Genomic DNA, 19,951 nt, shown 5'->3' on the forward strand with positions numbered 1-19,951 from the left:
ACTTTGGTCCCAACTTAACTGATGGTACCTTTAAGTTGATGTTACGCGTGGAGAGCCAAACCTTCTCTCCCACCTGAAACATGTCTCCCGAGGCTCTCTTTTTGTCCGCAAAATATTTGTATCTCCCCTGGGCTCGAGAGATATTACGCTGGACCTCAGCCGAGAGGTCTTTTAACCGTTGAACGGACCCCTCTGCTCCTGGACAACCGGAATCCACCCAAAAAAACTCCCCAAAATGTGGATTAAAGCCATAGTTAATCAGGAATGGGGACATGTTGGTGGACTGACTCACCCGGTTGTTAAAAGCGAATTCAGCCAACGGTAAAGCATCACACCAATCCTCCTGTCTGGCGGAGGTCAGACACCTGAGAATTTGTTCCAGGGATTGATTGGTGCGTTCTGTCTGACCATTACTCTCCGGGTGATATGCCGACGAGGAGAGTGAGATGCCCAATTTCATACAGAACGCCCTCCAAAATTTGGCCACAAACTGCACACCTCTGTCAGACACAACATTCAGGGGTACCCCATGCAATCGGACCACATGCTGCACAAACAATCTTGACAACATTTCTGCTGAAGGTAATGCTGCCAAGGGAATGAAATGGGCCTGTTTAGAAAACCTATCCACCACCACCCAGATCACGGTATTGCCCCTGGAAGGTGGAAGGCCGGTAATAAAATCCATGGAAAGATGAGTCCATGGCCTATCAGGAACCGGTAAAGGTATGAGTTCCCCAGCCGGTCGGTTATGCGAGCTTTTGGAACGGGCACATATGCCACAAGCAGAAACAAATTCCTTGACATCGGACCTTAATGAAGGCCACCAAAAACCCCTGGCTACTGCCTCTCTAGTGGCCGTGATACCTGGATGAGCACTCAGCCTAGAATCATGAAACTCCTGCAGAAGTCTAGGCCGCAATGAATCTGGAACAAACAGTTTATCGCTTGGCCTGGTTGCCGGAGCTAGGGCCTGAGCCCTTAGGATTTCTTGTTCCAACTCAGTTGAGACCCCCGCCACTACCACCCCTGGGGGAAGAATGGAGGACGGCGGCTCAGGGGGAGACACTGGATCAAAACTTCTGGACAGGGCATCCGCTTTAACATTTTTGGACCCCGGTCGAAAAGTAATTGAGAACTGAAATCGTGAAAAAAAAGTGACCAACGGGCCTGTCTAGGAGTAAGCCTCTTAGCAGATTCAAGGTATGCCAAATTTTTGTGATCCGTGACAACTGTGATAGGGTGAGCCGCCCCTTCCAAAAAGTGCCTCCATTCCTCAAACGCCAGCTTGACCGCAAGAAGTTCTCTATTGCCTACATCATAGTTTTTCTCAGCTGAAGAGAACTTATTGGAGAAGAAGGCACAGGGTTTGAGATTGGTAAGTGTGGCCGGACCCTGGGACAGCACAGCCCCCACCCCCACTTCAGAAGCATCCACCTCCACAATGAATGGTTTGGACGGGTCAGGTTGCACCAACACCGGGGCAGACATAAAACATTTCTTAATCACTGAGAAGGATTCCTTAGCGAGTACAGACCAATTTTTTACATCAGCTCCCTTCTGGGTAAGATCCGTGAGTGGTTTCACCACTTGTGAGAAACCTTTAATGAATCTCCGGTAATAGTTCGCAAATCCTAAGAAGCGCTGGAGCCCCTTGAGATCTCGAGGCTGAACCCAGTCAGCGATCGCCAGCACCTTCTTAGGATCCATACGAAACCCCTCACAGGACACAATCAACCCCAAAAAATACTGCTCCTGTACAAAAAACGAACCTTTTTCCAATTTGGCAAACAATTGGTTCTCCCTGAGTCTCTGGAGAACTGTCTTTAGATGTTGCAAGTGAGATTGACTGTCCGGGGAATACACCAAAATATCATCCAAATAAATAATAACAAAACGGCCTATCTGATCAGAAAACACAACATTGATGAAATTTTGGAAAATAGCGGGTGCATTAGTTAACCCAAATGGCATTACCAGGTTCTCAAAGAGTCCTTCTGATGTGAGGAATGCCGTTTTCCACTCGTCCCCTTCCCGAACCCTTATCAGATTGTAGGCCTCCCGCAGATCTAACTTGGAGAACCATTGGGCCCCAGCTAACTGGTTACATAATACACATAGGGGTAAAAAGAATTCACTAATTATCCCCAAAAGAAGCGGACCAGCAAACCATATATATAAAAAATATTATTTTATTGAATATCAAAAATATTCCAATTTTTATAAAAATTGCAGACTACATAATACTTTACTCATAACATACCCCAACGGGGAAAAATGCACAGACCATAAACACGGACAAATAATCCTTCTATAAATAATCATAATATCCCTGCACAATTAGTGGAATAAGACAAAAAAACGATATTATAACAATCCTAAAAAGGAAGCAATCTAACCTTGCTGTTATAAGGCGCCACTAAGGCATATAGTGTACAATCATAAGTTACGTGTTACAGGTTTATTTTAGCCTACGTATGTTGTATTGGCGCTTTATGACAGCGGGGTTAGATTATTTCTCCCCGACTATGTCGATATGACGGCTTTATATGGTACCGGCACTGTGTCTCATCTCTGTAATTATATAAGGTTTTTTTACCCTGAATTTCTATACATAGAGTGAGACTTATGATTGTACACTATATGCCTTAGTGGCACCTTATAACGGCAAGGTTAGATTGCTTCCTTTTTAGGATTGTTATAATATCGTTTTTTTGTCTTATTCCACTAATTGTGCAGGGATATTATGATTATTTATAGAAGGATTATTTGTCCGTGTTTATGGTCTGTGCATTTTTCCCCGTTGGGGTATGTTATGAGTAAAGTATTATGTAGTCTGCAATTTTTATAAAAATTGGAATATTTTTGATATTCAATAAAATAATATTTTTTATATATATGGTTTGCTGGTTCGCTTCTTTTGGGGATAATTAGTGAATTCTTTTTACCCCTATGTGTATTATTGTGTTTGAAGTGCCAAAATTAGTCTTAAGGACATTCTAGTGTCTTAACTGGTTACATAAGTCTGGGATGAGGGGAAGCGGGTAAGAGTTCCTTACCGTTATCTTGTTCAGTTCCCGAAAGTCGAGGCACGGCCGCAAACCACCATCTTTTTTCTTCACAAAGAAGAACCCTGCTGCCACAGGTGACACAGAAGGCCTGATATGCCCTTTGCGGAGACTCTCAGCTATGTACTCCTTCATGGCTTGGCGCTCAGGCCCAGACAAATTGAACAATCGAGCCTTAGGTAACTTGGCTCCGGGTACTAAATCAATGGCACAATCATAGGGTCTATGCGGTGGCAGCGCCTCAGCCTCACTTTCGGAAAACACGTCTTCGAAATCTTTCAGGTACTCCGGAATACCTTCCAGATCGACAGACGACACAGACACGGATTTAACAGCGTTAACAAGATGTCCCCGGTTACCACATTTATTATTGCATCCCCATTGAGTGATTTCCCCTGTAACCCAATCAATGGTAGGATTATGGCGTTGAAGCCAAGGCATCCCCAGTACCAGTCCTGCAGGCAAGTTATCTAGCACCAGACAACTTAGTTTCTCCACATGAGTGGAACCCACTTTTAGAGAAAAAAGTTCAGACCTGCAACAGATACCGTCTTGGTTAAGAGGAGATGAGTCAATTGCCACAAGTTTAACAGGATCATGAAGCCTGACTGTCCCTATCTTATTAAGAGTCATAACCTTGGTATCAATCAGGTTCACAGCCGAACCGCAGTCAATAAAAGCAGTAGTCTGAACAGGACCATAACCAAGTTCCAGTCCACCTGCAGCACCATTTTTGCACTTGAGGAAAATTGTACCTGAAGGTCTGGGTAGCCTCCTCGATTACTACCCAGACCTAGTCGTTTCCCGCCATCTTGGAGGATGACGGACAGGAGGGGCAGTCCTTCTTCCAATGTCCAGATTTCCCACAATAGAAGCACAACTGCTTTTCCCAGCGGCGTCTTCTTTCCTTTCCCTCACAGGTGACAGCGCTCACCTCCATAGCCATAGGAAGAGCCTGGGTCTCATCTCCACTGAAGAATAAGGGCGTTTCCCATTGCATAATGCCTCTAGCCCGCGGCCTGCGATCCATGCGAACCGCTTGGACCATGGCATTCTCCAGGGAGTCAGGCGGAGGATGGAGTGCCAAAGCATCCTTCAGACGTTCACACAGGCCTCTGTGGAACAGCCCCCGAAGGGCGGCATCACTCCAGGAAATCTCCGCTGCCCAACGTCTGAATTCAGTACAGAACCATTCGGCCGAGTGCTCCCCCTGACAGACACTCATCACTTTGTCCTCAGCCAACCGCACTCTGTCAGGCTCATCATAAATAAGCCCTAAGGCTTCAAAAAAATGCATCCACAGACATTCTCTCAGGGGCAGAAGAGGAAAGCGAGAACGCCCAGGCTTGTGGGGATCCCCTAAGCAGGGACATCACCAGCCCCACCCTCTGTTTCTCATCCCCAGAGGAGCGGGGTCTCAAAGAAAAAAAAAGCTTACAGCCGTCCTTAAATGCCCTGAACTCATCCTTGTTACCAGAAAATATATCTGGCAATTTAACCGGGGATTCAGGTGGGATTAAAATGACATCTCTATTCCCCACCTGCTGGAAACCTGCGGAAAGTACCCCCTGAACTGAGTCCTCAACCCACCGTTGGGACTGGGCCAGAGCTTGGTGTTCCAAACTAAGCTTCTGCAGTGACTGAGTCAAGCTTTTCACCTGCTCAGATAAAGCACACATTGGGTCCATGCTGCAGAAGTGAGGAGAGAAAAAATAATTGTAGGCCAGTTATAATGTCAAAGACACCGCACTGAACTTGCTCACTGAGCCAGTGCGCGTGTCCTGAGTAAAGCAAACAGTGCTCAAAGCTACCTGTGGAGCGGGCAGCAACCGAATAGATGCGTACTTCAGAGCTGCAGGACCTGAAGCACGTGACTGCTGGGGGCATGGCCTAAACTCCACAGAGCTAGGAGCTGCAAGACAATTCCTAGCAGAGTAACTGCGAGACAAAGTTACCCAGGGACATAGACAGGGAGAATAGTCAGGACGTAGCCAATGAGTCACACACAGAGATAGCTGTAGGGTACCAAAGGGGGCGAGCAGAGAGTAGTCAGGTCACATGCCATGAGTCATACACAGATAGCTGCAAGGTACAAGAGGGGCGAGCAGAGAGTAGTCAGGTCACATGCAATGAGTCATACACAGATAATAACGCAGTACAAAATCAACAGGCAAACTCACAACAGGAAACAGAATTGGGTCAGAACCATATAAACAAGCTATAGCAACAAACAGGCACACGGGGGTCAGCACACTAGGCCAAAGGCAAAAGTATAACTGGCAGGGATTGAAGCTACCCAGAGGTTTATGAAGCTCTCCCAGAACCAGAAAGAGGCCACAATCATTAACCCCAAGTGTGCATGTCAAAACCTGCACAGAGCTCCAGACATTAACCCCCGGTGTGCAGCTCAAAAACCCGCACTGGGATCATGACACTGTGACTGAATGCCATCCTAATGCTACTAACCTGCAGATTAACCCTATATTTGCAGATTATAACCTGACAAGTTCCTTTTACAATCCCCATAAGAGGAATCAGAAAATTTCCCTGAGGAATATCACTGGAACGGCACAATGTAAAGCTTTAAAGAGGCTTGTCTATGTGACTGCAGACTTGTGAATCCTCACATCGCGCACACTACCTGATGTAAGAATTCTTTTGTGCTGGCAAATGTGACCTTACAGTAGGTATGTGATTGGCATACTTCTGGCTAGACTCTATCCGGCCGCCACACTTGCATTGAGCGAGGCCGGATACAGTCTAGTTGGCACGTGACCGCGTGTGCGCAGTGTGTGAGATATGACTATTCACAAGTCTGCAGTCACATTATATACTGTATATGTTTATGTCTTGGTGTTTATTAGATTTTCTTACATTTTCCTTCTTAAAGTTCATAGTCATTTTATATTCTCAGACACTTTGCTAATTATATTTACAGGCATTTGAAGATATTTACATAGACAATCGTAAAACAATCAAATTAGTACTGGAATACGCTGACAAGCTCTTCACTTACATCTTTATCTCTGAAATGCTTCTGAAATGGGTGGCATATGGATTTGCAACATATTTCACTAATGCCTGGTGCTGTCTGGATTTTGTAATAGTTGGCGTAAGGTTTCAGTTTTATTCTCTATGGCTTTTGCATCTTCTTAAAATGTAATAATATTGAAGAATAGTCCTGTATAAAACAGACCAGTTCTCTTTCTCATGATCTTCATGACTGTTTTACATATCCAACAATGTTTTAGGCTGTGTGCACACGATGCAGATTTGCAGGGGTTCCGCAGCGGATTTTACCGCGCAGAAACGTTGCATATCCGCATTGTGATGTACAGTAGCCTTAAAATCAATGTAAAAAAAAAAACGCTGTGCAGACGCTGCGGATTTTTCCGCGGAACAAAATCCGCAGCATGTTACTTCTTTTGTGCGGTTTTCCATCTCCCCTGTCACCAAATCCGCAGGGGGAAAACCGCGATGGAAAACCGCACAAAAACCGCATGAAATCCGCATGAAAAATGGAAGAAATCCGCATGAAAAATGGAAGAAATCCGCAGGGCCAAAAAGTACGTCTGCACTCAGCCTTATAGAAAAGCTGTTGGTGCATTTTACAACTTTACCTTGCTGCATTCATGTTTAACCTAACAATACTTTTCCAAACTGTTTTAGATTAGGTGGAAAAAATTCTAAAGTACTTTAGAAATTTCTCACTTACTATGCACTTCATTTTTTGGCACAACTTGCGTAGTAAATCTTTGCAAATATCTTTCATAGAAACAACAAAACTGAAACTTTTGTTCTCAGGTTTATTCAAATCTATGCTTAAACTTGCAAAAAAAATATAGGTAAACAATAAAAAGCTTACCATTAAAATTCTGCTCCAGTTGCAAACTACTGCAATCCTTTAGGTCTGTGCACGTAAACAGTTACTGATATAGTATCTTTAGGAATCCGACATCACATTGCTTCACGTCTAGTCACTGCTATTGGATTAAAGACAAGATATCACAAGCTTTATGCTGCCGCATCTGAGAGCAGCATAAAACAGGCGCCGAGACCTTGATTCCAACTGTATTTCACTTATTGGGCTTCTTGCTGTGGTTGTGCTAAAATCACAGTTTTATCTGTGGCAGCTCTGCTAGTCTTTTCAGTAAAAGTTCCCTATGTAATCTTTGATATTCAAGTTTTATAGCTATCTCCACCACCCACCATTGATGGGCAGTTTCCTGCCTATGCATTTCATATGCTGCTGTCAATAAATGGTGTTAGGGCACCGTCACACATAGCGATCTCGCTAGCGAGATCGCTGCTGAGTGACAAGTTTTGTGACACAACAGCGATCTCACCAGCGAGATCGCTGTGTGTGACAGCGATCAGCGACCGGCCCCCCTGCCGGTATCGCTGATCGCTCTTGGAAACCTCTGGACATTTCTTCCATCGCTGGTCTTCCGCTGGCCAGCACGCATCGCTGCGTGTGACAGGCGGGAGACCAGCGATCAGCTGGTAACTAGCGTACACATCGTGTATCCAAGGGACGTGCGTCCCTTAGAAACCAGATGTGTACGTTAGTTACCAGCTCCCTGCATCAGCGCGCTGGAAACTAACGAACACAGCGACGCCGCGCGCTTGGCGTGGCTGTGCTGATCGCTGGTGAAGCTGTCTGTTTGACAGCTCACCAGCGATCATGTAGCGACTCACCAGCGATCCTGACACGTTGATATCGTTGTCGGGATCGCTGGTGAGTCGTTGTGTGGACGGGGCTTTTAGTCTTAGCTCATTATTGAGAAGACTAGCAGAGCTGCAGCAGATAAAAAAGTGATTTTACCAAAACTACAGAAAAATACCCAGTAAATAACCCAACATTGGAATAAGAGTCTCTGTCCCTTCGTACATAAATCCATAAATCTGGTGGCAGATTCCACTTTAAATCCATCATTGATAAAATGCTATTGTTGTGTACTGTATACAAAGACTTAACAGAACAGAAACAGAAGATTACCAGTAATTTTGTTTATAATATTCCTATTTTGTCTAAGTTTTGGCACGTTATAAGGATTGGAATATCAAACAACAGCTCCTTGCATCAAAAGATTTTGTAATTTACAGTATAATGAATTCAATCAAGATGAGACCAAATAGCTCGCCATGTGAATGAAATATCTGTACTGTGATAATTGGTTTCTTAGTAATGTTTTAGAATATAACTATGAACAGTGGGTACGGAAAGTATTCAGACCCCTTTAAATTATTCACTCATTGTTTCATTGCAGCCGTTTGGTAAATTCAAAAAAGTTCTTTTTTTTCTCATTACTGTACACTCTGCACCCCATCATGGCTGAAAAAAACAGAAATGTGGAAATTTTTGAAAATTTATTAAAAAATAAAAACTGAAATATCACATGGTCATAAGTATTCAGACCCTTTGCTCAGTATTGAGTAGAAGCACCTTTTGAGCTAGTACAGCCATGAGTCTTCTTGGGAATGATGCAACAAGTTTTTCACACCTGGATTTGGGGATCCTCTGCCATTCTTCCTTGCAGATCCTCTCCAGTTCCATCAGGTTGGATGGTGATCGTTGCTGGACAGCCATTTTCAGGTCTCTCCAGAGATGCTCAATTGGGTTTAGGTCAGGGCTCTGGCTGGGCCAGTCAAGAATGGTCACAGAGTTGTTCTGAAGCCACTCATTTTATGTTATCTTAGCGCTGTGCTTTGGGTCATTGTCTTGTTGGAAGGTGAACCTTCAGCCATGTCTGAGGTCCAATGCACTCTGGAAGAGGTTTTCATTCAGGATATCTCTGTACTTGGCCGCGTTCATGTTTTCTTCAATTGCAACCAGTCATCCTGTCCCTGCAGCTGAAAAACACCCCCATAGCATGATGCTGCCACCACCATGTTTCACTGTTGGGATTGTATTGGGGAGGTGATGAGCAGTATCTGGTTTTCTCCACACATACCACTTAGAATTATCCCCAAAAAGTTCTATCTGTCTCATCACTCCAGAGAAGCTTATTTCTCATAGTCTGGGAGTCCTTCATGTGTTTTTTAGCAAACTCTATGCGGGCTTTCATATGTCTAGCACTGAGGAGAGGCTTCCTTCGGGCCACTCTGCCATAAAGGCCCGACTGATGGAGGGCTGCAGTGATAGTTGACTTTGTGGAACTTTCTCCCATCTCTACTGCATCTGTGAAGCTCAGACACAGTGATCTTGGGGTCCTTGTTTACCTCTCACCAAGGCTATTCTCCCATGATTGCTCAGTTTGGCTGGACGGCCAGGTCTAGGAAGATTTCTGGTGGTCCCAAACTTCTTCCATTTAAGGATTATGGAGGCCACTGTGCTCTTAGGAACCTTGTGTACTGCAGAAATTCTTTTGTAACCTTGGCCAGACCTGTGCCTTGCCACAATTCTGTCTCTGAGCTCCTTGGCCAGTTCCTTTGACCTCATGATTCTCATTTGGTCTGACATGCACCGTGAGCTGTGAGGTCTTATATAGACAGGTGTGTGACTTTACAAATCAAGTCCTATCAGTTTAATTAAACACAGCTGGACTCCAATGAAGGAGTAGAACCATCTCAAGGAGGAACACAAGGAAATGGACAGCATGTGACTTAAATACAAGTGTCTGAGCAAAGGGTCTGAAAATTTATAGAGCATGAAAGATACAAAGAAGGCAAATAAGGTGAAATATGATTAATTTTACAAACTATTTCAAGCTGGGCTCCACTACTGGATTCACACTCCCCCTTTGGCTCCCCCGGGTCGTTTAACCCTTAAACACTAGCCATTTATAAAATTACACTGTTTGCTGCTCCTACTTTAAAACATTAGCAAACTGTACCATTATTTCATACTTACAACTGTTATATCTCTCTTTAACAGATATCTTTGGTTAGCCTTATAGCCAGTTTAATGGGATTCTCGGAATTAGGGCCGATTAAATCACTAAGAACATTAAGGGCTTTGAGACCCCTGAGGGCATTGTCACGCTTTGAAGGAATGAGGGTAAGTTTACATCCTAAAGTAAATGAATTCAATTAGTTTGCATTATCATGGCCATTCCATAAAATGTTTTTTAATGGTGTCATGTCCTTGCTAAGCCCACCAAAAATCAGTTGAACTTGATGAAGGCCCCACTGGTAAACTCCTTCATGATCAAATGGCATCACTGGGGGAAGCAGCTTTAGTGACATATCTGCTGATGAAATTGTACATATGGAATTAATATATGAGAACCTAAGAGAATATCCTGTCTAACCTAGAAGACTCTAATAACTAATTACACAGTACTGTACAAAAGTTTCACGCAGGTGTGGAAAAATGTTGACAAGTAGGAATGCTTTAAATAATAGAAGTGATAATAGTTTATTTTTAACAATTAAAATTCAAAGTGAATGAACAGAAGGGAAATCTAAATACAATCAATATTTGACCACCCTTTGCCGTCAAAACAGCATCAAAGCATCAATTCTACACAGTTTTTAAAGGAACTCATGAGAAAGATTGTTCCAAACATCATGGAGAACATACCACAGATCTTCTTTGGATGTCGCTTTTGCAAATCCTTCTGTGTCTTTATGTAGTCCCAGACAGACTTTATGATGTAAGATCAGGGCTCTGTGGGGGCCAAATCGTCACTTCTAAGACATCCTTGTTCTCCTTTGCGCCAAAAAAAATTCTTAATGACATTGGTTGTATGTTTGGGGTTGTCGTGCGAAAGATTAATTGTGAGCCAATCAGACTCCTCCCTGATGGTATTGAATGATAACTATTTTCTCCTTCGTCTCTTTGGGGGACACAGGTACTGTGGCAGTAGCATACACCCATAGTACCTGTGTCCCCCAATGAGCATCTCAGAGAAAAGGATTTTACGGTGAGTACTCACAAAAATCCATGTTTCTCCTTCATCTCATTGGGGGACACAGGTACTGTGGGTGTATGCTACTGCCACAGTACCTGTGTCCCCCAATGAGCGTCTCGGAGAAAAGGATTTTACGGTGAGTACTCACAAAAATCCATGTTTCCGGTATTGAGAGAAGGATTTGCACAAGCCTTTGTCCACAGAAGATCTGTGTTTAGCTTTCCAAAATGTTGTGAACAACCTCCCTGCTGACTCTGCTGAGGTCCTTCAAAAACTGTGTGCAAGTGTAATCAAAGGGGATGGCCAACCTTGGGATACAAGTCACACTCTATGTGACTGCAGACTTGTAAATCCTCACAGTGCATGTACTGCGCACTGTGAGGACTATCTGGTCCTAGCACTGGGAGCGGCAAGTCCCTGATTTGTGAGGTCGTGCACATCTAGTCGGCACGTGACCATGTGTATTGAAATGGCATCATGGGAGGGAAATTACCACGTAGCCCATCATCCAATATTTAATGAGAAATTTCTAAAATCTATTTCAGTTTATAATACTACATGCTATTATAACATTGCATCAGTTTATATTTATTTTTTCACATGTAACGGCATCATGGAATCAATAATTCTTTAAAAATAAATAATAATAACTAAGAAAGAGTACACGGCATATGGTATAAAAACCTAAATTGAAATTCTACTTATGAAATCAAACATTTAAAAAAAAAATAATTCAAAAGTAATGTTAAAAAATTATTCAACAAAAACACATATTTTACAACCGTAGACAATGTAAGTGTTATCACAATCATAATAAAGCGCACATTAAAAATATATGAAAAATAAAAAAATTAGGAATCCGTTGGTTGATAGAAGTTGTTTTCTGTCTGACTGATGCTCACTTCTGCTGTAACTATAAACTTTCTCATTAACTAGGCCTCAACAGCCCCTGATATAGCTTAAGCCCCTCTCTGAATGTCCAACTAACTGTTAACCCTTACCAAAAAACCTCCGTAGTTAGCAATAGTTTTCCAGTACACTTATTAACACAATACAATTACTATGTGATCTTCAGGGAGTACAGATCATTCTTCTAGTATCTTGTACTGGGGCAGGGTCCAATGACAACCTGTTCTGTGGTCATATGACAGGTTGCCAGAGTCAGGTGACCCGATCCATGAGGATCTACTGTAGGTGTAGTTCACTTGAGTCCATGTATACACTGAAACTGAACCCCAGGATGGCCATTTGAAGACCTACAGCCTACAGGTTGCTATTAGGTAACCCTAAACAGTTTAGGAGAGCACGGTGGCTCGGTGGTTAGCACTGTTGCTTTGCAGCGCTGAGGTCCTGTGTTAAATCCCACCGAGAACAACATCTGCAATGAGTTTGTATTTCCTCCCCATGTTTGTGTGTGCCTCCTCCGAGTGCACTGGTTTCCTCTCACATTCATAGTGGTAAGGGATTTAGATTGATAACTAGTGCTGAGCAAACACAAAAAGGTATTATCCAAGCATGCTCGGGTGCTAACCAAGTGACTTTCCTGTGCGCAAATAATAGGTTCGAGTCCACGTGCCTGCAGGTCTGTAGCGTTTGCCTAACAAACAGGCAATCTCTGAATGTTGCGGCTGGCACAGTCGTAAGACATGCAGATGCAGGGACTTGAACATATTTTTCGAGCACGCCGAAGTCACTTGGATAGCACATGAGCATGCTCAGATAACACCTTATCTGAGCACATTTGCTCATCACTCATGATCATGTGTGCAAAGTGTGGTGAAATACAATAGTGCTAAATAAATAAAATAAGTTTACCCCTGCCACATTTATGTCTCATCTTCACTCAATTACTGGGACTATATTTAAAGATAACGTTAAAGCAGATTCATGCTGCCTGAACCTTGGACAGCATGTCTGCATAATTTTACTCTGAAACAGTGCAAGACGATCAGGTATTATTTGTCGCAGATGACTAGTCCGAGGCATGTCTCTAGTAGATTTTGCCTTTCAGACTTTCCTTCAGACCGACCACTCTCTCCTTATGTGCGTTTATAATGTGAGACTTGTCAGTCGCAGTGTTCGGGCGGGGAAACTTCACCAGGGGCCTGCCTTGGACTAGTCATCTTAGATGCATGGTCCCTAGTGATGAGCGAGTATGCCCGTTGCTCGAGTGGTCTCCGAGTATTTGGAAGAGCTCGGAGATTTAGTTTCTGTCGCCGCAGCAGCATGATTTGCGGCTACTTGACAGCTTGAATACATGTGGGAATTGCCTAACAAACAGGAAATCGCCGCATGTATTTAGGCTCTCAAGTAGCCGCAAATCATGCTGCTGCGGCGACAGAAACTAAATCTCCGAGCTCTTCCAAATACTCGGAGACCACCTGAGTATGCTCGGGAAAACCCAAGCAACGAGTATACTCGCTCATCACTGATGGTCCCTCATCCATACCCAACCATGTTTTCCCCGAAATGCCGCAGTGTTTCATAATGGTTCATACTCTGCTACAACACCACAGCCAGACTCTGATTCTTGATGCTCGTGGTTTGCGAAGTATGAGTCAGCTCTCAGGTTCCCTTAAGTACTTTTATTAAAATAAAAATACAAATAATCTTGAAATACAAATTCTAAAGTAGCCTGTCCATTAGTTGTCAGTTTGGTTGAAAATTCATCCAATTTTTAACCAGTTTCCATTTGAAATCTGTTTTTGGCAACATCAGTAGTTTTTCCATGTGTGAAAATACAAATGGTCTGGTAAATTGGTTTTGTGATAGTTTCCTGTTTAATTAACAAATTTATTGATGTTAATTTTCTTAAATTTTAGGTGGTGGTAAATGCGCTGATGGGGGCTATTCCATCTATCATGAACGTGCTGCTGGTCTGCCTAATATTTTGGTTGATTTTCAGCATAATGGGAGTGAACCTTTTTGCAGGAAAGTATTATCACTGTATTAATACTACGACCGGTGAAAATTTTCAAATCTTTGAAGTGAATAATGTGTCCCAATGTAAAGAGCTTGGAAACAAGAGTGCTATATGGGAGAATGTGAAAGTGAATTTTGATCATGTCGGAGCAGGTTACCTGGCTTTACTTCAAGTGGTAAGTAGCTTATCCTTCTAATATTTGTTCTTTTTTTATATGCTTCCCTTTTTTATGTTTCCTTTAACAAAAAAAAAAATAGAACAAATAAGGATGAAAAACAGTGATGAGCAAACGTGCTGGGATAAGAAGTTATCCGAGTATTCGAAAAATCGACGTGCTAGAAAAATATACTCTAGTCCCCTTGGCTGCATGTTTATCTAGCAGCCGCAACACATGCGGTGATTCCCTGGTTGTTAGGTAATCCCTGCATGTGTTGCGGCTGTCGAACTCCCACGAGACATACAGGTGCTGGGCCAAGATGGCTCTGTAAACTGTGGCCTCTGTTCACACGGCATGCATTTTTAGCACTGGCTGGCCCGCCTGATCTAATAGTATGGGCGTCACTAATAGGTTCAGCCGGATGCTTTGCATTTTCTGTGTGAACACTGCCACATACAGATTACATTTTTTGTGCATTATCATACCAAGCCGCCATGTCCTGATTGGAGGCTGGCTGCCTCATCAGGTATTTTTGCACCTGTGCCATCTTAATGGGTCCGCTGCACCTTGTTAGTGCATTTGTTCTGTGGCCCAGACAGGTAAGTACCTTTGCCTGCCTGCTAATTGTTTTTATCTAACTTAGTCTTTTTTGGTGTTTTTCGCGCCGGGACTAGAACATATTTTTCGAGCGTGCCAAAAACACTCGAATAGCACCTGAGCATGCTCGGATAACCTTATCCCAGCACGATCACTCATCTCAATATATAAAAATGAATGTATGTACGTATGTGTGTATCACCAACCAATCACGAAGCATCTTTCATTTCCCCAGAGCTGTTCAAAAGAAGCTCAGCTCTGATTGGTTGCTATGATCAACAGTTTTCCTTGCAAACAATCACTAAGCATCTCTCATTTCACCAGAGCTGGTTAAAAGTAGCTGAGCTGTGATTGGTTGCTATGACCAACAGTTTTCTCACTGCATGACAACACCTCAGCAGACACTGACATGGTGGGAGAAATCTAGCATCCCCAGGAACATAAGCTCCCAGCCATTGTCTGTCCCCCAGAAAGGAGCACAGAGCACATGACAAAAATGAATCCCCCCCTCCCGTGGATCAATGGTATGCAAATTAGGGCAAATCCACTCAGCGTTTTGGTACTGACCCCAGGCCTTTCTTAAGGGGATCTCCGGTATGGAAGGCAGGGCAAATCCATCCAGTGCTTTGATTCTGACCCCATGCCTCTCTTAAAGGGATCCTCGGTATGGAAGTCAGGGCAATTGCCTTCAAATGCTCTGGTACTGAACCCAGGCTCTCTTAAAGGGATCTCCTTTACGGAAGTTAGGGCAAATCCCTCAGCGCTCTGATTCTGACCCCAGGGTTCTATTAAAGGGATCATTGGTATGCAAGTCAGGAGTCAGGGCAAATCCATCCAGCGCTCTGGTTCTGACCCCAGACTTCTCTTAAAGGGATCTCTGGTATGGAAGTTAGGACCGTTCCACTCAGCGCTCTGGTTCTGACCCCAGGCTGACGGGATGATGTGGGATATTAGGGGTAGTAGTCCGGTGGCTCTGGCTGATGGGATGATGTTGGATATTAGGGGTAGTAGTCCGGTGTCTCTGACGGTATGATGTGGGATATTAGGGGTCGTAGTCTGGCGGCTGTGACAGGATCATGTGGGATATTAGTGGTAGTTGTCCGGTGGCTCTGGCTGATGGGATGATGTGGGATATTAGGGGTAGTAGTCCTGTGGCTTTAATGGGATGATGTGGGATATTAGTAGTCCGGTGGCACTGGCTGATGGGACGATGTTGGATATTAGGGGTAGTAGTCCGGTAGCTCTGGCTGACGGGATGATGTGGGATATTATAGTGAATGTGGCTATGCGGAGTGGGCGGGGCTCTACACTCAGCTTTATATATATATATATATATATAATCACTATAATTTGTTATAACTAACCGTAGTTAGCTACTATGCCCGGGCAGCGCCGGGCTCTTCAGCTGGTCACTAATAAAAACAATACGTAATATATGGAGCAATAGTGGGCATAATATGACCAAAGAAATGGAACAGAGTGTGAAAAAAAAGCATCCATATTGTACAAACATCTGAATCTGATGTATATTTTTATATGCAAGCGAGAATGAGCCCTGAGAGGAGTCTATGATAGTAGCTAACTGTTCTAAATGGACTTCTAATGGAGGACTAAACCTAATCAGGAGATCCTGTTCAGTGCTGACAAGCTCAATAGAAAAGAGCTCATAAGCACTGCTCATGTTATGCTGTCTAGCAGCAGTGGTCTGTCTCCAAGGCAGACAAAAGAAAAGTGTTAATATCTTAAGAACTGCTAAAAAATTCAATAAGCAGCCACTTGCAAAATTGCTTTATTTACATGCACTATTTACCTATACCCATTTATAAAGATGGTAACAACACTTTATTGTATAATAGAGGAATCCTGGCAAAATCAATCTATCAAATCAGTAATGTCAGAACAGAAGCATAACTTGAGAGAGCACTGTATGTATCCTGCCAGGGATCTCTAGTGTGTAGCTTCTGAGAACTTGGGTTCTAAACTTTCTTTTTCTAAGTTTTCACACAGTTCAGACAGCACGACCAGACGACCAGGGCTGACCTGCTGGGTGGTCTTACAGGGTGCATTAGCTACCCCAGCTGAAGAAGATGCTACAAATTACCTGATACCTGAGGCTTGTGACCACCGTCAATCTTATTTTTTTTTCAGTTCTTTTTTTTTTTTAACACTAGGCCTCAATTCATCAAAGCGATTACACCAGAATTCTGGTATAAATCAGTTTGAAAAGATGCAAAATTTTTTGCACAATGCTGAGTCTTGCAAAAATGTTGTGACTTTAGGAGTTTTCACACCAGTTTGGCAGCATTATGGAGGCGTGATGTTTGTCTAGTTGTGGTGTAGCTTATTCCAGAAATCTTACTCCAGTCACTCACTGGAGTAAGATTTTTGGCGAGGTGCATGGTGGCGCACGCCTCTTTTGCAGATGCACCTGATTCGTAAAAAGGTATGCAGTGTATGGTGACAGCACATGGATGGGAGCGGGTTGTACAGACGTAACTAGACACAGACCATCATCCAGTGTTTAATGTGAAGTTCCTAAAATCTGTTTTACTTTATAATAATATGTTTCAAATGCTGTTACAAGTTTGCATCAGTTTGGAGTCCTAAAATGTTTGCTTTTTTTAAAGGCCACTTTTAAAGGATGGACGCCTATTATGTACGCAGCTGTGGATGCAAGAGAAGTGAGTACAAAAAAATTGTGTTTTATAAATAAACTAGCTGAAGAGCCCGGCGCTGCCCGGGCATTGTAACTAACTGTGGTTAGTTATAACAAACTATAATTATCCTCCATCCCATAGTCCCGTGCCCATATACCCATCACATATCCTCCATCCCATAGTCCCGTGCCCATATACCCATCACACATCCTCCATCCTGTAGTCCCATGCCCATATACCCATCACACATCCTCCATCCCATAGTCCCATGCCCATATACCCATCATACATATCCTCCATCCCATAGTCCCGTGCCCATACACCCATCATACATATCCTCCATCCCATAGTCCCATGCCCATATACCCATCACACATCCTCCATCCCATAGTCCCGTGCCCATATACCCATCATACATATCCTCCATCCCATAGTCCAGTGCCCATATACCCATCACACATCCTCCATCCCATGGTCAACCATTATGACATCATAATGAGGGGCGGGGCTTGATATGCACACACTTTCTCCATTATGTAGATAGGGGCATTATGACATCATAATGAGTGGCGGGGCTTGACGCGCACACACTTTTTCCCCAGTATGCAGACAGGGGCAAAATTGTTTGGTGAATTGGAACGCGCGGGGTTAAAATTTCGCCTCACAACATAGCCTAGGACGCTCTCGGGGTCCAGACGTGTGACTGTGCCAAATTTTGTAGCTGTAGCTGCGACGGTGCGGATGCCAATCCCGGACATACACACACACACACACACACACACACACACATACATACATACATACACACACTTGAGCTTTATATATTAGATAACAAATTGATTTTACTTATTTAGTTCTAGTAAAACTTCAGCATATGTGAGACTCACACTTTGTGACGTTTTTATAATCATATTCATTTTTTGTAACCCTCTTATGATATGATGTAAATACCCATTGCATAAAAGTCAGAAAATTTATATTGGTTTGCCAAAACTGTACAATTTACAGGGCAAATATTTAATATATACAAAGAATTAAAGTGTTATTCCCATCGGTGCAGGTCTGACTCCTAGAATGCTGGGAATGGGGCTCTAAAATCCATAGATTGCTGCACTTGGTTATAACCTACAAAATCAAAGAGAATTAATTGAGCTGAGGTCACGTGCGTGTATGGCCACGGGTCCACGGCTCCAATTCAATGGGACAGTTCAGAGCTCCGTTCTCAAGGTTGTAGGGGTCCGACCATTGCATAGATATTCATTTTTAATTATAGTAATTTCCCTATTAGTAAGTTTGTAAATACTTGAGAGGAGTGAATCGATTAGATTCTTAAAAAATTGGTGTCAAATTTTCAAGAACTCAGCAAAACTCAATTCATGAGATGCAGCTAAAATCACATTTTACACATTGCAGAAGATTGCATCAGCCAGAGAACATCACATAACCAAGCACGGCCGGGCAACCTTCCCCAAAATCCCTTGTAGCTATCACATCACATGATTCAGATCAGCCAATCAGCCTGTATAAAAACAGAAGGAGGGAAGGTAGTAGCCATTTTGGGGTGAATCTGGATAGTGAGAGGATGTCACAGCTTGACCATAGAACAGAGAAAGAAAGCCATAAAACACTGAAGAAGCTGTGCGGATAGTGTGTAACATCACAGTGAGTAGCACAGCAGTGAATATGACCGCTCAGCAGGGTAAAAGATTACAAGACAGCAAAGAAGATTAGTATGTGACAGCACAGCAAAGAAGATTAGTGTGTGACAGCCCAGCAAAGAAGATTAGTGTGTGACAGCACAGCAGTGAAGACTAGTGTGTGACAGCACCGTAGTGAAGATTAGTGTGTGACAGCACCGTAGTGAAGATTAGTGTGTGACAGCACCGTAGTGAAGATTAGTGTAGGACAGCACAGCAGTGAAGATTAGTGTGTGACAGCACCGTAGTGAAGATTAGTGTGTGACAGCACCGTAGTGAAGATTAGTGTGTGACAACACCGTAGTGAAGATTAGTGTGTGACAGCACAGCAGAGATTAGTGTGTGACAGCACAGCAGAGATTAGTGTGTGACAGCACAGCAGAGAGCAGATATCTCCAAAAATATCATTGAATGTAAGGGTACCGTTACACATAGCGATGCACCAGCGATCCCGACAACGATATGGATCGCTGGTGCATCGCTAAGTGGTCGCTGATCTCACCAGCGACATAGCAGGGGTCGGGGGTCGCAACTTACCTGTCAGACGCGGCGATCCTGACATCCTCCCGCCCGCATCCACGCGTCGCTCGTCGTCACAGCAGGAAGCGCCGCAGGAAGCTGATGACGAGAAATGATCCAGGACCTTCTCGCGCGACCAGCGATAACCAACGGGGGAGCCGGTCGGAGGTAAGTATCACATGTAGCGATATCGTTAGCAATATCGCTGCTACGTCACAAAATCGGTGACTTAACAGCGATATTGCTAGCGATATCGCAGTGTGTAACGGGGGCTTAAAACAATACATAGAGGAGGGGGATGCAGCCACAGCTTCCTATACAGTGTTTGCATGAACGGCATGAGAGAAAAGGGGAAGAAAACTCTTTGACTCAGAGCACAGCTCTTACAAGAGAAGACCCAAATATCTATGTTGCACACAACCTTTCTGGTTGCACTTTAATGCACTGTACATTATTATTATTATTTATTATTATAGC

The 19,951-nt window shown here is 43.5% G+C and overlaps 1 protein-coding gene across 3 annotated transcripts in view; it reads left to right on the forward strand.

Annotated features, from left to right (window-relative positions):
- Positions 1-19,951, forward strand: part of LOC141049368 (sodium channel protein type 2 subunit alpha-like) — a 263,234-nt gene that overhangs the window by 218,562 nt on the left and 24,721 nt on the right. For all 3 annotated transcript variants that reach the window (XM_073545767.1, XM_073545765.1, XM_073545766.1), the window contains 4 exons: positions 6,007-6,180; positions 9,946-10,068; positions 13,747-14,022; positions 17,229-17,282. In XM_073545767.1, the coding sequence (XP_073401868.1) occupies positions 6,007-6,180; positions 9,946-10,068; positions 13,747-14,022; positions 17,229-17,282 (627 nt within the window). The remainder of the gene's footprint in view (positions 1-6,006; positions 6,181-9,945; positions 10,069-13,746; positions 14,023-17,228; positions 17,283-19,951) is intronic.

The sequence above is a fragment of the Dendrobates tinctorius genome, unplaced genomic scaffold, assembly GCF_039654945.1.
Source record: "Dendrobates tinctorius isolate UK_male_01 unplaced genomic scaffold, ASM3965494v1 ptg000143l, whole genome shotgun sequence".
Classification (NCBI taxonomy): domain Eukaryota; kingdom Metazoa; phylum Chordata; class Amphibia; order Anura; family Dendrobatidae; genus Dendrobates; species Dendrobates tinctorius.